Source organism: Clytia hemisphaerica, unplaced genomic scaffold, assembly GCF_902728285.1.
Source record: "Clytia hemisphaerica strain Z4C2 unplaced genomic scaffold, Clytia hemisphaerica genome assembly, whole genome shotgun sequence".
Lineage (NCBI taxonomy): Eukaryota > Metazoa > Cnidaria > Hydrozoa > Leptothecata > Clytiidae > Clytia > Clytia hemisphaerica.
The window spans coordinates 3,062,941-3,076,314 of record NW_027104101.1 but is presented as its reverse complement, the minus strand read 5'-3'; the positions used below and the strand labels follow the sequence as shown (position 1 = coordinate 3,076,314).

At 34.3% G+C, this 13,374-nt stretch overlaps 2 protein-coding genes and 2 long non-coding RNA genes across 4 annotated transcripts in view; 1 reads left to right on the top strand and 3 right to left on the bottom strand.

Moving 5' to 3' along the window:
• LOC136813092 (uncharacterized) overlaps nucleotides 1-13,374 on the bottom strand; it is a 196,719-nt gene that overhangs the window by 39,367 nt on the left and 143,978 nt on the right. The gene's annotated exons all lie outside the window — the stretch shown is intronic.
• On the top strand, nucleotides 40-3,748 carry LOC136812942 (uncharacterized). Its single transcript, XM_067069450.1, has 9 exons — nucleotides 40-468; nucleotides 635-792; nucleotides 975-1,140; nucleotides 1,390-1,483; nucleotides 1,679-1,994; nucleotides 2,335-2,404; nucleotides 2,635-2,748; nucleotides 3,155-3,284; nucleotides 3,744-3,748. The coding sequence occupies exons 1-9, from the start codon at nucleotides 403-405 to the stop codon at nucleotides 3,746-3,748; spliced, it is 1,119 nt and encodes a 372-aa protein (XP_066925551.1). The 5' UTR covers nucleotides 40-402.
• On the bottom strand, nucleotides 5,954-7,097 carry LOC136812941 (uncharacterized). Its single transcript, XM_067069449.1, has 4 exons — nucleotides 6,997-7,097; nucleotides 6,536-6,684; nucleotides 6,282-6,396; nucleotides 5,954-6,102 (listed from the first exon to the last, which is right to left on the bottom strand). The coding sequence occupies exons 1-4, from the start codon at nucleotides 7,064-7,066 to the stop codon at nucleotides 5,954-5,956; spliced, it is 483 nt and encodes a 160-aa protein (XP_066925550.1). The 5' UTR covers nucleotides 7,067-7,097.
• On the bottom strand, nucleotides 7,109-9,021 carry LOC136812920 (uncharacterized). Its single transcript, XR_010847421.1, has 3 exons — nucleotides 8,887-9,021; nucleotides 7,532-7,756; nucleotides 7,109-7,320 (listed from the first exon to the last, which is right to left on the bottom strand). It is a non-coding gene; the product is annotated as an uncharacterized lncRNA (long non-coding RNA).

Sequence of the window (13,374 nt, the reverse complement as noted above, 5' to 3'; positions counted from 1 at the left end):
ATTGTGGTAAAAAAATGTTTTATTCTTTTAAGCTTGTCAGTGTACTTTCTGTGATCTCTGTTAACTCTTGAATTAACTACACATAATTACACTTTAATAACTTTTGTTTTCAATTTCAAACTTCAAAGATAAGTGAGAATATCTTTTAGACAATAGGTTTAGTGGTTCTTTGATTTTTGATCCTTTATTTCTAAATTTCACAATTTTACTCATTTTTTACCTACGAAATTTTTCTACCTAATTTTTCTAGAGAGCTTTTCTAAAATTGATGGAAGAACTTGAAACAATTTCATTTTGTATACCATTTTGCCAGGTCGTCCAGAGGCCCAGAGAATCTCATGGAAGAAAGAATCAAGACCAGATTGGTGGCCAAGTGATATTCCTTTCAAACAGCCAAAGAATATGTGTGTTGAACCACTGGACAAGATCATTAAAACGTCAATCAAATCCAACATTACTCATTTTATGGTATCTGTTTTGGTTATGTTTGTTTTTTTCATTTCTTTTAGAAATTAAATTAAAAGAAATAACTTTTATTAACTAAGAGGATTAACTTGGAAAATAAAAATTTTTATTTGGAAAATTATTATGATTTTTAAATGTACAAAAAATTAATATTCCTTTTTTACTTTAGGATTGCTTAGCAGAATACGATTTGCCTGATACCAGATCCTTTGACAAACTACTGGCTTGGTCAGCATCGTTTTTGTTAGAAGCAAAACTTGTCAAAAGCTGGTTGAAGAAGTGGACAGAGCCTTCTTCTCTAGTTGATAAAGCTCTTGTCACACTAAAGTAAGTTACATTATAAATAGAAACTTAGCTGTACTGACTTGGTATACTAGGTAGATGCCTTTTCCAAGCAATATAAATCAAACTGAAAATTTTTATTTTTAATCACTTTATCAAAAATATCAACTAATACGAATTTTGTCTAATCTAATCTAATTCATTGAATATTTTTGTTCAATTTTCAGGTATAGAGAAGTGCTGAATGTGGAAAATGTGGAAAGTCAGCCTGTGTGCTTTGAGAGGATCACGCAATGCTTGTCATTCTCTGTTCTTCAAAGTAAAAAATATGACGACTTTTTTGAACGTTTTGGACTGGCATCTTGTGTCAAAAACTATCATCAATTATTGACTGTAAGTTTTTGCTATTATTGAATTTATGAAATAAGATGATTAGCAGCTCTTAGTCAAATTTTATAGAATTATGTTTTAACTGAGTAAAATTGACACTTGTTTCTGGGACACTCTGGCATTAACCTTTTCTTTTAAGACCCTGGGATATTACATGTGATTTTTCAAAGGGTTGATAGTCTAGGACACGATATGCTTTTCTTATATTTCTGTATCATAATTAATGAGATATCGTTTTTGATTATCTTTAAGATGAACCACAGGGGAGATGATATGATCCCACCCATAGAGGAGGAGCCAGATAAATTTGCTGCTGCTGTCCTGGCTGATCCTTCGTTAATGACCGGTACTTTTACTTATTTGTCATAAAATAAGATTTTTGCTTTTCAACCTGTTTCAACGCCCCAGTCTTGCTTTTTGTAGTTCTGTTTTATGTAGTTAAAATTGATTCAACCTGATAGGTGAATCGAAACCTAAATCTTATAAAGCCAAGTTAATTGCACTTATTGAGAGTAAATAAATTTCTTTTAATTGCCTTTAGAAATCAGTAAACTGATTGGCATTGCTATCGAATGTGACCTTGTTATTGAATGGCATCGAGAAAATGATTGGATCAAGTTAGGACCATATTTGGCAGATAGGACCCCTCTTCGTGTTGGTGTCATCAACGAGGAGTTCTGTTCTCTTGTGAAAACTGAGGATTTTTCTATAGATGTTTGCGGAGAAAAACCATTTTGTATTTCCTCGCCATCATCAAACCAGATGACTTGTGGTCAATGTGGCTTGAGATACCACATCACATGTGTCGGGGACGAGGATGAATGTGGGTGTGGGAAAATTGGATGGTTAAAAGAAAGGTACTTATCAGTTAATTTAGCTAATATAATAAATAGCCAGCTATTTTTCATTTTTATATTCTGAGAAGAAAATCGGCTTACACCGTATTTTGTAAATCCCGTAATTCACAGTTATCAACAAGGGAATCTTTTCACTTTGCCGATGTTAGAAAAAGTGACGTCAAACTAGAGCAGCTTTGTTTCGGGATAAATACAGGGTGAACATTTCTAGTTTTCATGCAAAATTCTGAAAACTAAAAATCAATCTAGAGAAAAAGATATTTTGCTTGGGAGCTTTGAATTTCTGCTCAGAATTATATTTGAAATTCAAGGAATCTAAGTTTTTTAAATTTTATTTTAGAATCAAAAATGACATTCTTGACGTCAAAAGATTTGAACGAAATACCGAAAAATCAGCTCATATTGCAAGGGTATCTTGACTTCCTTTTCAATTTCATGCTAAGTGTGACAAGGAGTGTGTTTTTTATTGGAAGCATCAATAAATGTTTTTCTTATTTAATAAAAAAATGGATGTATGAGTTATTTAATTTAAAAGAGAAAAAGAGTCTTAAGTTTGGGTTTCAATTACAGATGAACCAGATGAAACATGAACATTAAAAAGGAGATAGATTCTATTGCTTACATATATTTTTTAATTCAGAGCTTTATCGAGGATATTTGCCAAGGTAATATGAAAACAAGACGATCCGTTTCTATTGGTTCCCTACCCTTAGATGTAAACAAATTTTTTACTTGTATGATGTTAAAAGAATCAGTAAGTTTTTTTTTTACCATCCTTTAATTGCAAATTAAGAACAGTTTTCTTGAATTAATTTTAATTCTCATAATTGCACTAATTCATAACCCAACTTTCACCCCTTGATAAATGTCATAAATGTCATGTTAATCAGTATAAATATGAAATGTTTCATCAAGAATATTTATACTGGTATGATTCATCTTTTCTGTCCACTTTTAACAAAAAGAAGTAGGTTACATTTTAAACTGGGGGCGCCACAGGTTAGGTAAGTAAAATATCTTTTTCGGGCTAAATGTCAAAATAATTAGTACAGGTTGTTATATTAAAATAAAACCTCTAACCTTTGGTACCCCCGGTTTAAATTTGGCCTACTTTTTGACAAAAGTGGGCAGATTTGATAAAAAAATTATTCTGTTCCCAGCGGCAGCATGCGGTCACGTTCGTCGCGCAACTCATATTGAACGATGGGAATTTGCAACGTGTTGTTAAAGAATTTTTTCCAGAATCGGAACTTGCAAACGTGATTGCAATTTGCCTTGTACCTGATGTAAGTATTTTAAAAAATTGCGTAATTTTAGGTTTCTTTGAAAAACGTGATGGTTGCAATTTAATACACGCTTTTTTTTATAAGAATAGTGTACTTTAGATTTGATAGTTTTGGACTTTTGTGTGAACATTTGGGTTAAAATTACATTTCTTCCTCAAAGCTTCAATTTATCTCTAACAAAGGAAGCAGTTATTTCTGTTAACAAAATACAAATAACTGTATTCTTATCAAATTCTTTGAAATTCACCCTGGAGGGTATTCTTAGGATACATTCTTACGATTTGGCCATAACTTTCACCCTGATATTCTTATAGAAGATATTCTTATAAGAAAAACGTGTATTAAGATAAACTTTTCATAAATCAGTTCTCGAGATTTTGATCGAATCAGTAAAAAAATTAATTTGAGAAAGTGCTGTTCATGGCATGCATAAGTTATGTTTTACATTTACTTTTTCTCACAGGTTAATATAAAAATGATCGAAGTTACGAACAGAGTATCTCGAGAAACTGTAGAAAGATCTCTCTTACAATTGACGTTTGATGTATAAATGGTAAGTTTGAAGTACAATTTGAATAATGCTCTAAATAAACTAAATCTAGGCAAATAGCTTCGCACATTTATCATTGCATTTGATTGATATACTCTTGTTTATAAACATACATGTTGTTTTTTTATAAGCATAACGCTTATAAGCATATTAAGGCTCAGATTTGCAGAATTCCTAAGCATAACATGAGCATATATGATGCCTATACATGAGCCTAAAATTTTTTTCAAGTGGTCATTTTTATCTGTTTTTGTTTCATTTTTATCTGGTTTGGTAGAGGTCAAGTAAAAAATAACACATTCCACGGCTAGCTACATTCCACTGCTCCCAAAATCTGAACAAATTTTTTACAAAATTTCATTAAAAAACTTGCCTCAGGGTGAATCATAAACATAATTCTTAAACATATAATAAGCATAAACTATGTCTGGATGCTTTGAGAACTTAAGCATACACGAGCCTGACCAAGGGTATAAAAAAAAAACATGTACGGGAAAATCTATTTTTAGTCTAATTTTGATTTTTAGAAACCATGTTGCTTCACCAACCAACTTTCATACACCAACATTCATCTTCATCCCGACGCAACATCATCAGTACGAAGGACACTCTCATTATGAGTTTTTAATAAGTTTTAAATATTGTATTGTTATTTTTAAGTAAGTTTGCTAAGTATGTAATAAATTCTCTGCTATACTTACAATTTCTCTTCGCGTTCATCTCTAATCCTAATGTCAATAGGCTTATCATGAAGTCAACGTCTTTGATATACAGTAGAATCCCGGTTATTCGAAGTTGCAAGGGGGATGGATAAGAATTTTCTTCGAATAACTGTTTGGGAGATCGACTTTTCTGGATAAATGAGGCATATTGTGGTTCACTTGAGCGTAGTAAACACAACAAATTTTTACTTTTTGAAAAAAAAGAACTAACTTTCGAGATGATAAGGGATTTGCTTTGCGCTTAAATGCCTCCACTTTTAAAAGCGCATCGATAGCAGCAAATCTTGCTGATTTAAAGCACTGAGACAGGGTTGTAAAAAGAGAACAGCATATCTTTCTTTGAAAGAAACATGAAACAAAAATTGAAACATGCTCTCTCATCTTTTTACCCACCCAGGACCTTATTCCAAACCAGCCGCGCTTATTAAGTTTGAGATTTTTTCAACCCCCCCCGGCTATTAGTTACCAAAAAGTACACCCGTCTTTCTCCCTGAATGAGCATATGCGTTTGTTTTTTTATGCATAACTCATCGCTCAATATCCCAGAAAATCTGCTCTTGCGCTTAAAATCGGAATCCCATCCCCCTTAAATACATTGATTCAAAAAATCATGCTCTAAACAAACGCAATTTCTCGAAAAGCATACTCTTGCGCTTAAAATCGGAATCCCATCCCCCTTAAATACATTGATTCAAAATATTAAAATATTAAAATGTTCCAAATAAGAAAAACCCGAAAACTCAACGCCCGAAAACTTAACTTGCGCTTAAAATGGGAATCCGAGGGGCTTATCTTCATTTAATTTTGGAAAAACGAATTTGACCTAGTTCGCACCTTTCATTGGGAGTAATGACCAATTATTGGGTGACAGTAAAGAATTGAGGAGAGTGAGCATGGGCTTATCTTCGGAATTCGAAGTGCTAAGCCCGAGTTGACTTAACTTGCGCTTAAAATCGGAATCCGAGGGGCTTATCATATCAACTTTCATGTGCTAGGTTATGGAGAACCATTCAAGCTGTCCATTTTAAACGCACGGGGAAGAAAATGTCCAAGAGCACATGAAGAGAGCGGACAGTCTGTAGTCACTGCCTCGATATGTGTCTTTTTCACCTAGATGGAAGTGCAAAAAGTCGTTTTAAATTAGACATTATTTAAACTCAGAAAAACGGAACTTAGCAATTCCAAAATCAATAACAAAATCATTTTACAAAAAAAGCAAATCATTCGAATATTTATGATATTCTCGAGCATTGAAGCACGAAGAGGAAGTTGAAAAGTAAATAAAAAATTATTTTTACCTAGAATGGATATAAGGTCATTTTGAAAAAAGATTTCCATATCTTTACTGAGATGCTTTGGTAGAAGTTCTCACATGTTCTTTATGTGTCCCTTAATATCGTGCTAAGGCTCGATTAGAGAAATTTCATAGTGTTTGAGATTGATACGTTCTAGGGAAAGCGATGGATTGAGGAAGCAAACAGCAGGGATACGGCACAAACCAGCCAAATCCATTTTCAGCACATCATCTAGCTCATCTTTCAACCATTTACCTATAGTAAAAAAAAAAAGATAATATTGAAGTCTTCCGTGTTAAAATGGGCTCTCAGAAAAAATTTACGAAGGAGAGGGTATGGACGATTTATTGTCAAGGGGTAGCAAAAAAGACTATGAATCCAAGAACCAAGTGTCAAAATTTCTAGGCTTCAAAAATTAAACTTATCTTTCATACCTTTGACTTTTTTGACAAGATCCCGCGCGAAAATTTCTTTTTCCAATTCTTTCACTTTCAACTTCCCATATGGATTGATAGCATTTTTTTGCCTACCAGCAGGACCTTCTATGAGCTACAAAATAGAGAATGTTATTGTTAAACAAACAAATGGACTTTGATTTACTGACTGTTAATTGTTTGTTATTATTTCTTCTACAGTGGGGGGGGGAGGGCACAAAGATACTACACAGCATGACGGGAAAAAAACTTACTTTTGTTCTTCTTTCATCAAGGGATTTTACAAAGTTGTTTTTGAAAGCATACGCGGTGTTTCCGAACTTGCCCGAATGACAGCCACACACACACGGATAATTGCCACCTTGCGAGTTTCCAGATTCAAATTGGAGTTCGGGATGGTCACCTTAAATATAATAATTTACAACCATTAGACAAAGTCGAAATATTGAATGACAATAACGTTTGATAAAACCTCTAATGTTTAAAATAAATTCTAGATGGACAAGGCTAGAGAAAACCAGATTTCATTATATAGGCACAGTGGATCAGGTATCCAAGAGTAGAGAAGTTCAGAGGAATTATCAAGACCTTAGTATAAGAAAGCCGCGGCTGGAATGTTTACAGCATAGTCATCAAATACGACATAAATTCAGATGTTATCATTCCAGCCGCAGCTTTTTTTGATACTATTATAAGACCTATTAAATTTCTTTACCAATAAAAAACCTCATAACGTCTTTCACTAAAGCATCTCCGACTTTGAAAGGCTCAGCCATTTCCTCCATACCATCCAAACGTGACTTAACATAAGTCAACTTTTCTTTGCATTGGCCAACGATGAAAATTTCGAGTTGTTCCACTTTACTTTGCACATTAATGGACTTTCCAAACAGTTCACGCATCTCCTTGTCAGTGTAAAAAATATCATCTGAATATATGACCTTGACGGTATACAGGAAATAACCGGAACTCAACATCGAAGTGTGGTCACCCCACGTTAGAAGAAAACGATCATATTCAGCCATTGGTCTCAAGATGCCTGAACAATAACGAAGTTGTAAATTCCGTATATATAGCTATGGAAAATAATTATTTTTTACCTTCAATCTCAACCGAAAATGCTTAAAGTCAATCATAAAGCTTAAGGCTATTTCGTGACAAAAAATGAATCAGCAGCCTCTACACATTGTAAGTGCGCTTAACAAGAATATGTATGTTGACCTGACTAAAGAGAGGGGTTAACTATTTACCCATAGATTTGTGTTCCTCAAACATTCTCCTTCGAATTTCCTCCAGTGGAAGTTTGCGTCCACGAATTTCAACCTTTTCCTTAATAATTTTCCCCTTTTTAAACTTGATCCTGATGTAACATTTTGGTTCAATCAATTCACCGATTAGAATTTCTCCCCTGTTGATTTTCTTCAGAAGTTCTTCCTTTAAATACTTATATGGTCTTGGCATCGGCAGAGACACACCTATAAAAACAAGACAAAACATAACATTTTTTACCCATGAAATTCTCATCAGTATTGAAAACTTAGGGGGGTAAGTTATTATTGTTATTAATAGAGACACCAACTTTTCTATCCACAAAAACTATAAAAAAGGTCCAACCACTTAATTATTTTTCTAAATTTTGTAATAAACACTATATAAGTCAATAATTCTGGGCAATTGTCTAAATTGAATCCTGATTGAAAATGGTATATCAAAAAACTCACCTTGCTTTTTCAATTTACACCTTCTCACTCTGTCTTTATTTATATAGTTGTTTTTAAATAAACTAATATCGACTTTCTCTGCCTCTAAAAACTCTCTGACAACCATGTTAGCCTGAGGACTCTCTGGGATACCAAAAGGTTTTCCAACTGTTGATAAGCAAAGCTATAAAACTAATAAAATAACAAACTCTAACAAATCAGGAATCACTGTATATTTCAGTCAATAAAATTCACGTTTGTGTCATTTACAAGGAAAAAGAAAACATGAAAGTTTCAAAAAAAATTCACTGAAACATTGAAATTCATTGGAAATAGTTTAAACTGTTAGAAAGTGGACTATAAAAGAGCTATAATAGAAGCTCTCAAAATTTTGTCCATCTAACTATTGATGTTTATTAAACAATAGTCATCATATCAAAAGTATATTTTAACAATATGATGAACTATTGTGGTTGTTACCTTTAGTGGAATAGCCAGGTGTTATAACTATTTAACCCCACTACCCTTTCCGCTTCAGGGCTGTTTCACTCACTGGTAGTGAAATCGGTGGCCGGTAACATTATAACCTGAAGAATATGTTGAATTTCAAGACAGGTTTCTGTTGTTTATTGAGTATAAACACATAAAACGTGAAGCAGTTACTTCTAAGACTAAATTGATTTTAAATGAAAATCCTTTTAGGAAGAAACCACAAACAGTATTCATTTTAATTAATTAAATGCATTATTTGATACTTGATTTCATACAGCCGGTCTAGTAACATCATTTTGGGTATTTGTACAAGCTCCTGAATGGAAATGTTGATTAATTAAAGCTAATTGTGATATCAGACATTCACATGAAGAAATGTACTCAATTTAAATTATCAAGCCTCTGTTTCAAACCTTTGATCCTTTTGGTAAACTGTTGACATGATTCAACAAGCCAGCTTTATCAAAGTCAAGTTGATCAAGGTTTTTTGAGCTTCTCTTTTTCTTGCATTTTCCTGATTCTTCGTCTAGTTTACCTAGGAATTAGAATAGAAAGTTTACTATTTATTTTATTGCTTATAATACACAAGTCATATTATATGTCATACCTTAATGGAAGCAATATTGGCAAATTTTTCAAAATACGAATTGGTTCTTTTTTTGTTCTAGACAAAAATTGGGGTTATATTTAGTATTTTGAAAAATTTGTCATTTTGCTAACATAAGCTCTCGCTAAAATTAAAAAATTGCATTATTTTCCTAATCATGTTGTAATTTTTAAAACTATGGAGTTTTTCCAATAATTATACATGTTAGTTTAGCCTTAGAAAAACACAAGGTTCACAGAAATGAAAACTAGATTACGCTTCTCTGTTCGTGCTTTAGCATCTGCAGGAGATTCCATAAACATTGCCTTTCTTTGAGATTCATATTGAGATGCTGTTTGACGTGTTCCAAAGAGAACTTGAGAATCTCGCGAATATAAAACATTCTGAAGCTCATCTCTAACATCTCTTCGGATCTTTCTATCCCTTTTTTTCCTCTCAGCCTCTGTTGGTTTTGCTTGCAGTTTTGCCTCTGGAACTTTACAAACAACATCAGTAAATTTTTTCCCATATAAACAATGGAATTCTTCATTCAGTTTGGTCAAAACAGTCGACGCAGCTTGTTTTTGATGTTTTACAGAAGGAGTAGAATGAATGGGGATATCAATCTTTAATGACGAAAATGGTGTTGTTGGCGTCTTTGGCATTTGTAGATTTGAGGAAGGTGTGGGATGAGGTGTTGAAGGTGAAGAATGAAATGACTGAGATGGTGTTGAGCATGTTGAATCCAAAGAAATTGAAGGCACAGGAAGTCTGGGCGAAGGATCAAAGATGATAAATTTACATGGCTGACATTCACGGACAGTGTGTAAACGTTTATGGCCATCATCCAAAGCATTCCATTTCTCCAAAGAGAACATATCAATCCATGCTTCTCTTACTCCTTTTTGTAGTTTCTTTTTATTAGTATCTAATACAAATCGATTGTAATATGTGATAAATTTTTGATAGTCCATGGTGATATGCGCAAACTGCGATGAGAATTCATTGTACTTTTTTAGTTTTTCTTGGGCATGGTATTTTTGGCTGATTCTGAAGAGAGTTGCTTTCAGATATTTGCAATGAAAAACAGTAGCCATGTTATCTATATCTTCATCTAAAATAAATTGTTCGTCAAAATATGCCCAATTAGAACTGTCTATTACATAATTGGATTAATTGAATGGGCGGTAACGCCGCCAAAACGCTCAAAATGGTCATCCAATAGACAGTGAGTTAATTGCTGCGCGAGTTACGTCATCGCAGCAAGACGCAAACAGTGTTTCAGTGGATATATCAATAATTATAAGAATAACTCTCCCGGGCCTTAAGAAAAGCTTAAAAAAACATCCTCTATTATAAAAAAAGAAACACAGGCAAAAACAGTTTTTGAATCTCTCGTTAACGTTACCTCGCTTTGCGTATTTTTTGTAAAGGTTATCAAAAATTAAATGGTCAAAAATAGTCTCTCTAGGGTTGATATATTTAGTCTGATCTGACCCTCCCCTCGTTCCTCCCCACCGCCCCCACCCCCCCTTCTTATTTTATTTAGCCTTTGGGTGGTGGTGTCTGGGTTTATCTATCTGTTTTAAAGTAAATTCTTACAACAATCACAATATCACAAACACTTTTATCAAATATCTGAACCAATACATCTCTGTTGAGAACTTTATGATAGCTGGAGCTCAGTCAGCCAGTTTGGACATTTCAATCACCTTCCATTTCAATCTCAAAACACAAATTTTCTCGTATTGGCGCCTTTCATCGCATCTTAATCACACGGCAGACGAAGTAGTCTTGAAATACGGGGGTAAGTGTAAAAGTACGGGAAAGCGCGTTTCGGCATCCAAATATAGAAACATTACGTCATAAACCGCAAATCGCGAGGCGGACCCATTAACCACCCGATTTTTGGGGAAAAAAGTTTCTGGATGAATTTGTACCAACGTAACGCATTTGGAAAGCACTGTTACTTAAATGTTTTGGCCTTATACTTAAATAAATCGTCGAAATTTGTATCGATGCAAACCCCCGGAAAATTAGAAAAAGTAATATAATTTGGTGATATTTGATAAATAAATTTAAGTAACAGTGATTTTCAAATTCTATTCCAAAATGTGCTTCTTTTGATGTATAATGTTATATGTTTAACGGGGTGGAAGTGCCTCCGGAAAATTACGGGAAATTTTGGACACGCATTAATTTACCCGAGTTCAGAAGCTTCTAACTCTTCATCTTTCACATCTCCTGATTCTAGATCTGCTTGGATCTGTAAGAACTTCTTCAGAGATCAGTTCCTTGATGTCATCTTTTTCATTTTCCTTGTTAATGTCAGTGGTCTGATCTTCTGGGTTCAAGTAATTAGTAATTAAATTTTCTTCTACATCAGCACCTTTTGAAAGGAGTTCAGCAGATTTCAAATTCAACTTTTCTAATGCATATTCTTCGCTTACACAACCTTCAAATTTATTCTTTTCGGGCACACCATTTTTGAAAGATTTTAAAAAACCAAGACCACCATTTTTTTCCAAGAATTCAATTCCTTCCGAGCAATATTTTCGAAATAGAGAGATACCTTTCTCAACACCACTTTTAAAAGCACTTTGCTGTTGCAGCTTGAAATCGTCAAAAGAAGCTGGATAAACATAATCTGAATTTTCAGTAACCTTAAGCTTCTGGGACAACCTTCTTCGATTGGTAGTACTAAGTTTCTTACCACCTGCTGCAAGGATATTATCCTCAGCAGTGTGATTTGTTTGCACTTTACTTATTTTTTGCATAATTTCGGCAAGTGTTGGCTGTGCATCCAAAGACTGTATTTGATTTGTTTTACCCTGAATCTCACTTATGATTCTTTCTGTTGTTTTCGTACCGCAATTGGAGAGAGGTAGCATAGCTGTACCGAGTTCTTTAAAGTGTGCAAACATGGCCAACATATGGCAAGTACCAGCTGCAAATAGAATTTCTGATGTCTTAGCACATCCATAAGTGATGAACTTTCCACGTTTAGAGGGATCTTTTGCTGCATTTTTTACTGCATTCAACCTTTTTTTCTTCTTCTTCAAAATTTGCTTCCAAATTCGGAAAACAGTAATCCCTTCGCTTATACTTTCCTGACTGGCAATTGGGTTACAATTTGGATTGAGGAAAGGTTTAAACAATGCAACAACACCTTCAATGTACAGGGATGTGCCTGCAGAGCCCGGAACATGTTCATGGAGAAGTTGTGCAACTCTGGAAGTAAAGATTTTTAGAGCTGCATCAACATTCTGGTCTAAAAAGCGAGCAAAAAGCAGATCGTTATTGGAAAATGAACAAAGATGAGAATTACCACTACTATCCAAAATATCCTTTAATTCGCGTAGATGATTAATTGAAGCAATGTGAGTGCTAGTTTTAGATGGAAAGAAATCAAGATCAAGGGTCTCATACTTCAGACACTTTAGAAAAAGACGAAGATTGTGGTCATAATCTAAGTATGCAATAGATGGCAATGGACCTAGGTATGGGGAAGCAAACTGACTGTCTCCAGCATCAAGAGTCAAATATTTCACCCCAACTTTAAATGCTTGAGGCTGAGGTGTCATTAACGCCACTGCAGCTGCTAATTGGAATCCAGCTGAGTCAGAGGCATGCCCAACTAGGTTGATTGGGTCACTCCTCAATTCTCCTGATGGTAAAAGAAAACAATTAGACCTGACAAGGTCCCATATTTTCATGAGGTGAAAAGATCGATAACCTTTATTTGGGGTAGGCCATATCAAGTAAATGAGAGGCTTTGTTTTAATTCCAGAAGCTGATACCAAGTTGTGAATAGCAGTGTCTTTGGCAAGTTGATTTTTTGCTATGATCTTATCAGCGACTTTCTTTAAGGCATTAAATTCATCTGGTACACTATTATCCTTAACAACTTCACCAAGAAACTTCCTCGATCCTTCCCAATCATCCAAATCAGGTTCCCAACATTGACCAATAATTTCAACATTTCCTTCTTTACCTACAACTCCAGACAACATCCTTAAAGTTCTAGCCTCGTCAGTGGCATCAATCACAGGGTAACCATTGTACAAGGTTACACCTCTCTCAAAAACCTCTTCATTCATCCCAAGCTGAAGTTTAGTTTGTAGACCATGCTGCTTTGCGCAAGTCTTTCCTGGAAGCCCAAAGAGATTTTGAAGCAAGCTATATTTATCTGGACCTAGAGAGTTATGATAGTATGCCGCCACATCTTTGATGATGGGCAAAAATTTGTGATTAACACCAGATCTCAACTTTCCCAATAAATTTTTTATGATGTCTTTCTTGATTTCTAGGGTGG

Bases quoted from the DNA above. Each gene is read 5' to 3' on its own strand.
- LOC136812942 (XM_067069450.1), top strand. From the start codon at position 403: ATGTGTGTTGAACCACTGGACAAGATCATTAAAACGTCAATCAAATCC. The intron at 469-634 runs GTATCTGTTTTG...TTTTTACTTTAG, and splicing joins CCAACATTACTCATTTTATG to GATTGCTTAGCAGAATACGA. The intron at 793-974 runs GTAAGTTACATT...TTCAATTTTCAG, and splicing joins AAAGCTCTTGTCACACTAAA to GTATAGAGAAGTGCTGAATG.
- LOC136812941 (XM_067069449.1), bottom strand. From the start codon at position 7,066: ATGGAGGAAATGGCTGAGCCTTTCAAAGTCGGAGATGCTTTAGTGAAA. The intron at 6,397-6,535 runs GTAAGTTTTTTT...TCTATTTTGTAG, and splicing joins TTGATGAAAGAAGAACAAAA to CTCATAGAAGGTCCTGCTGG. The intron at 6,103-6,281 runs GTATGAAAGATA...TTTTTACTATAG, and splicing joins TCTTGTCAAAAAAGTCAAAG to GTAAATGGTTGAAAGATGAG.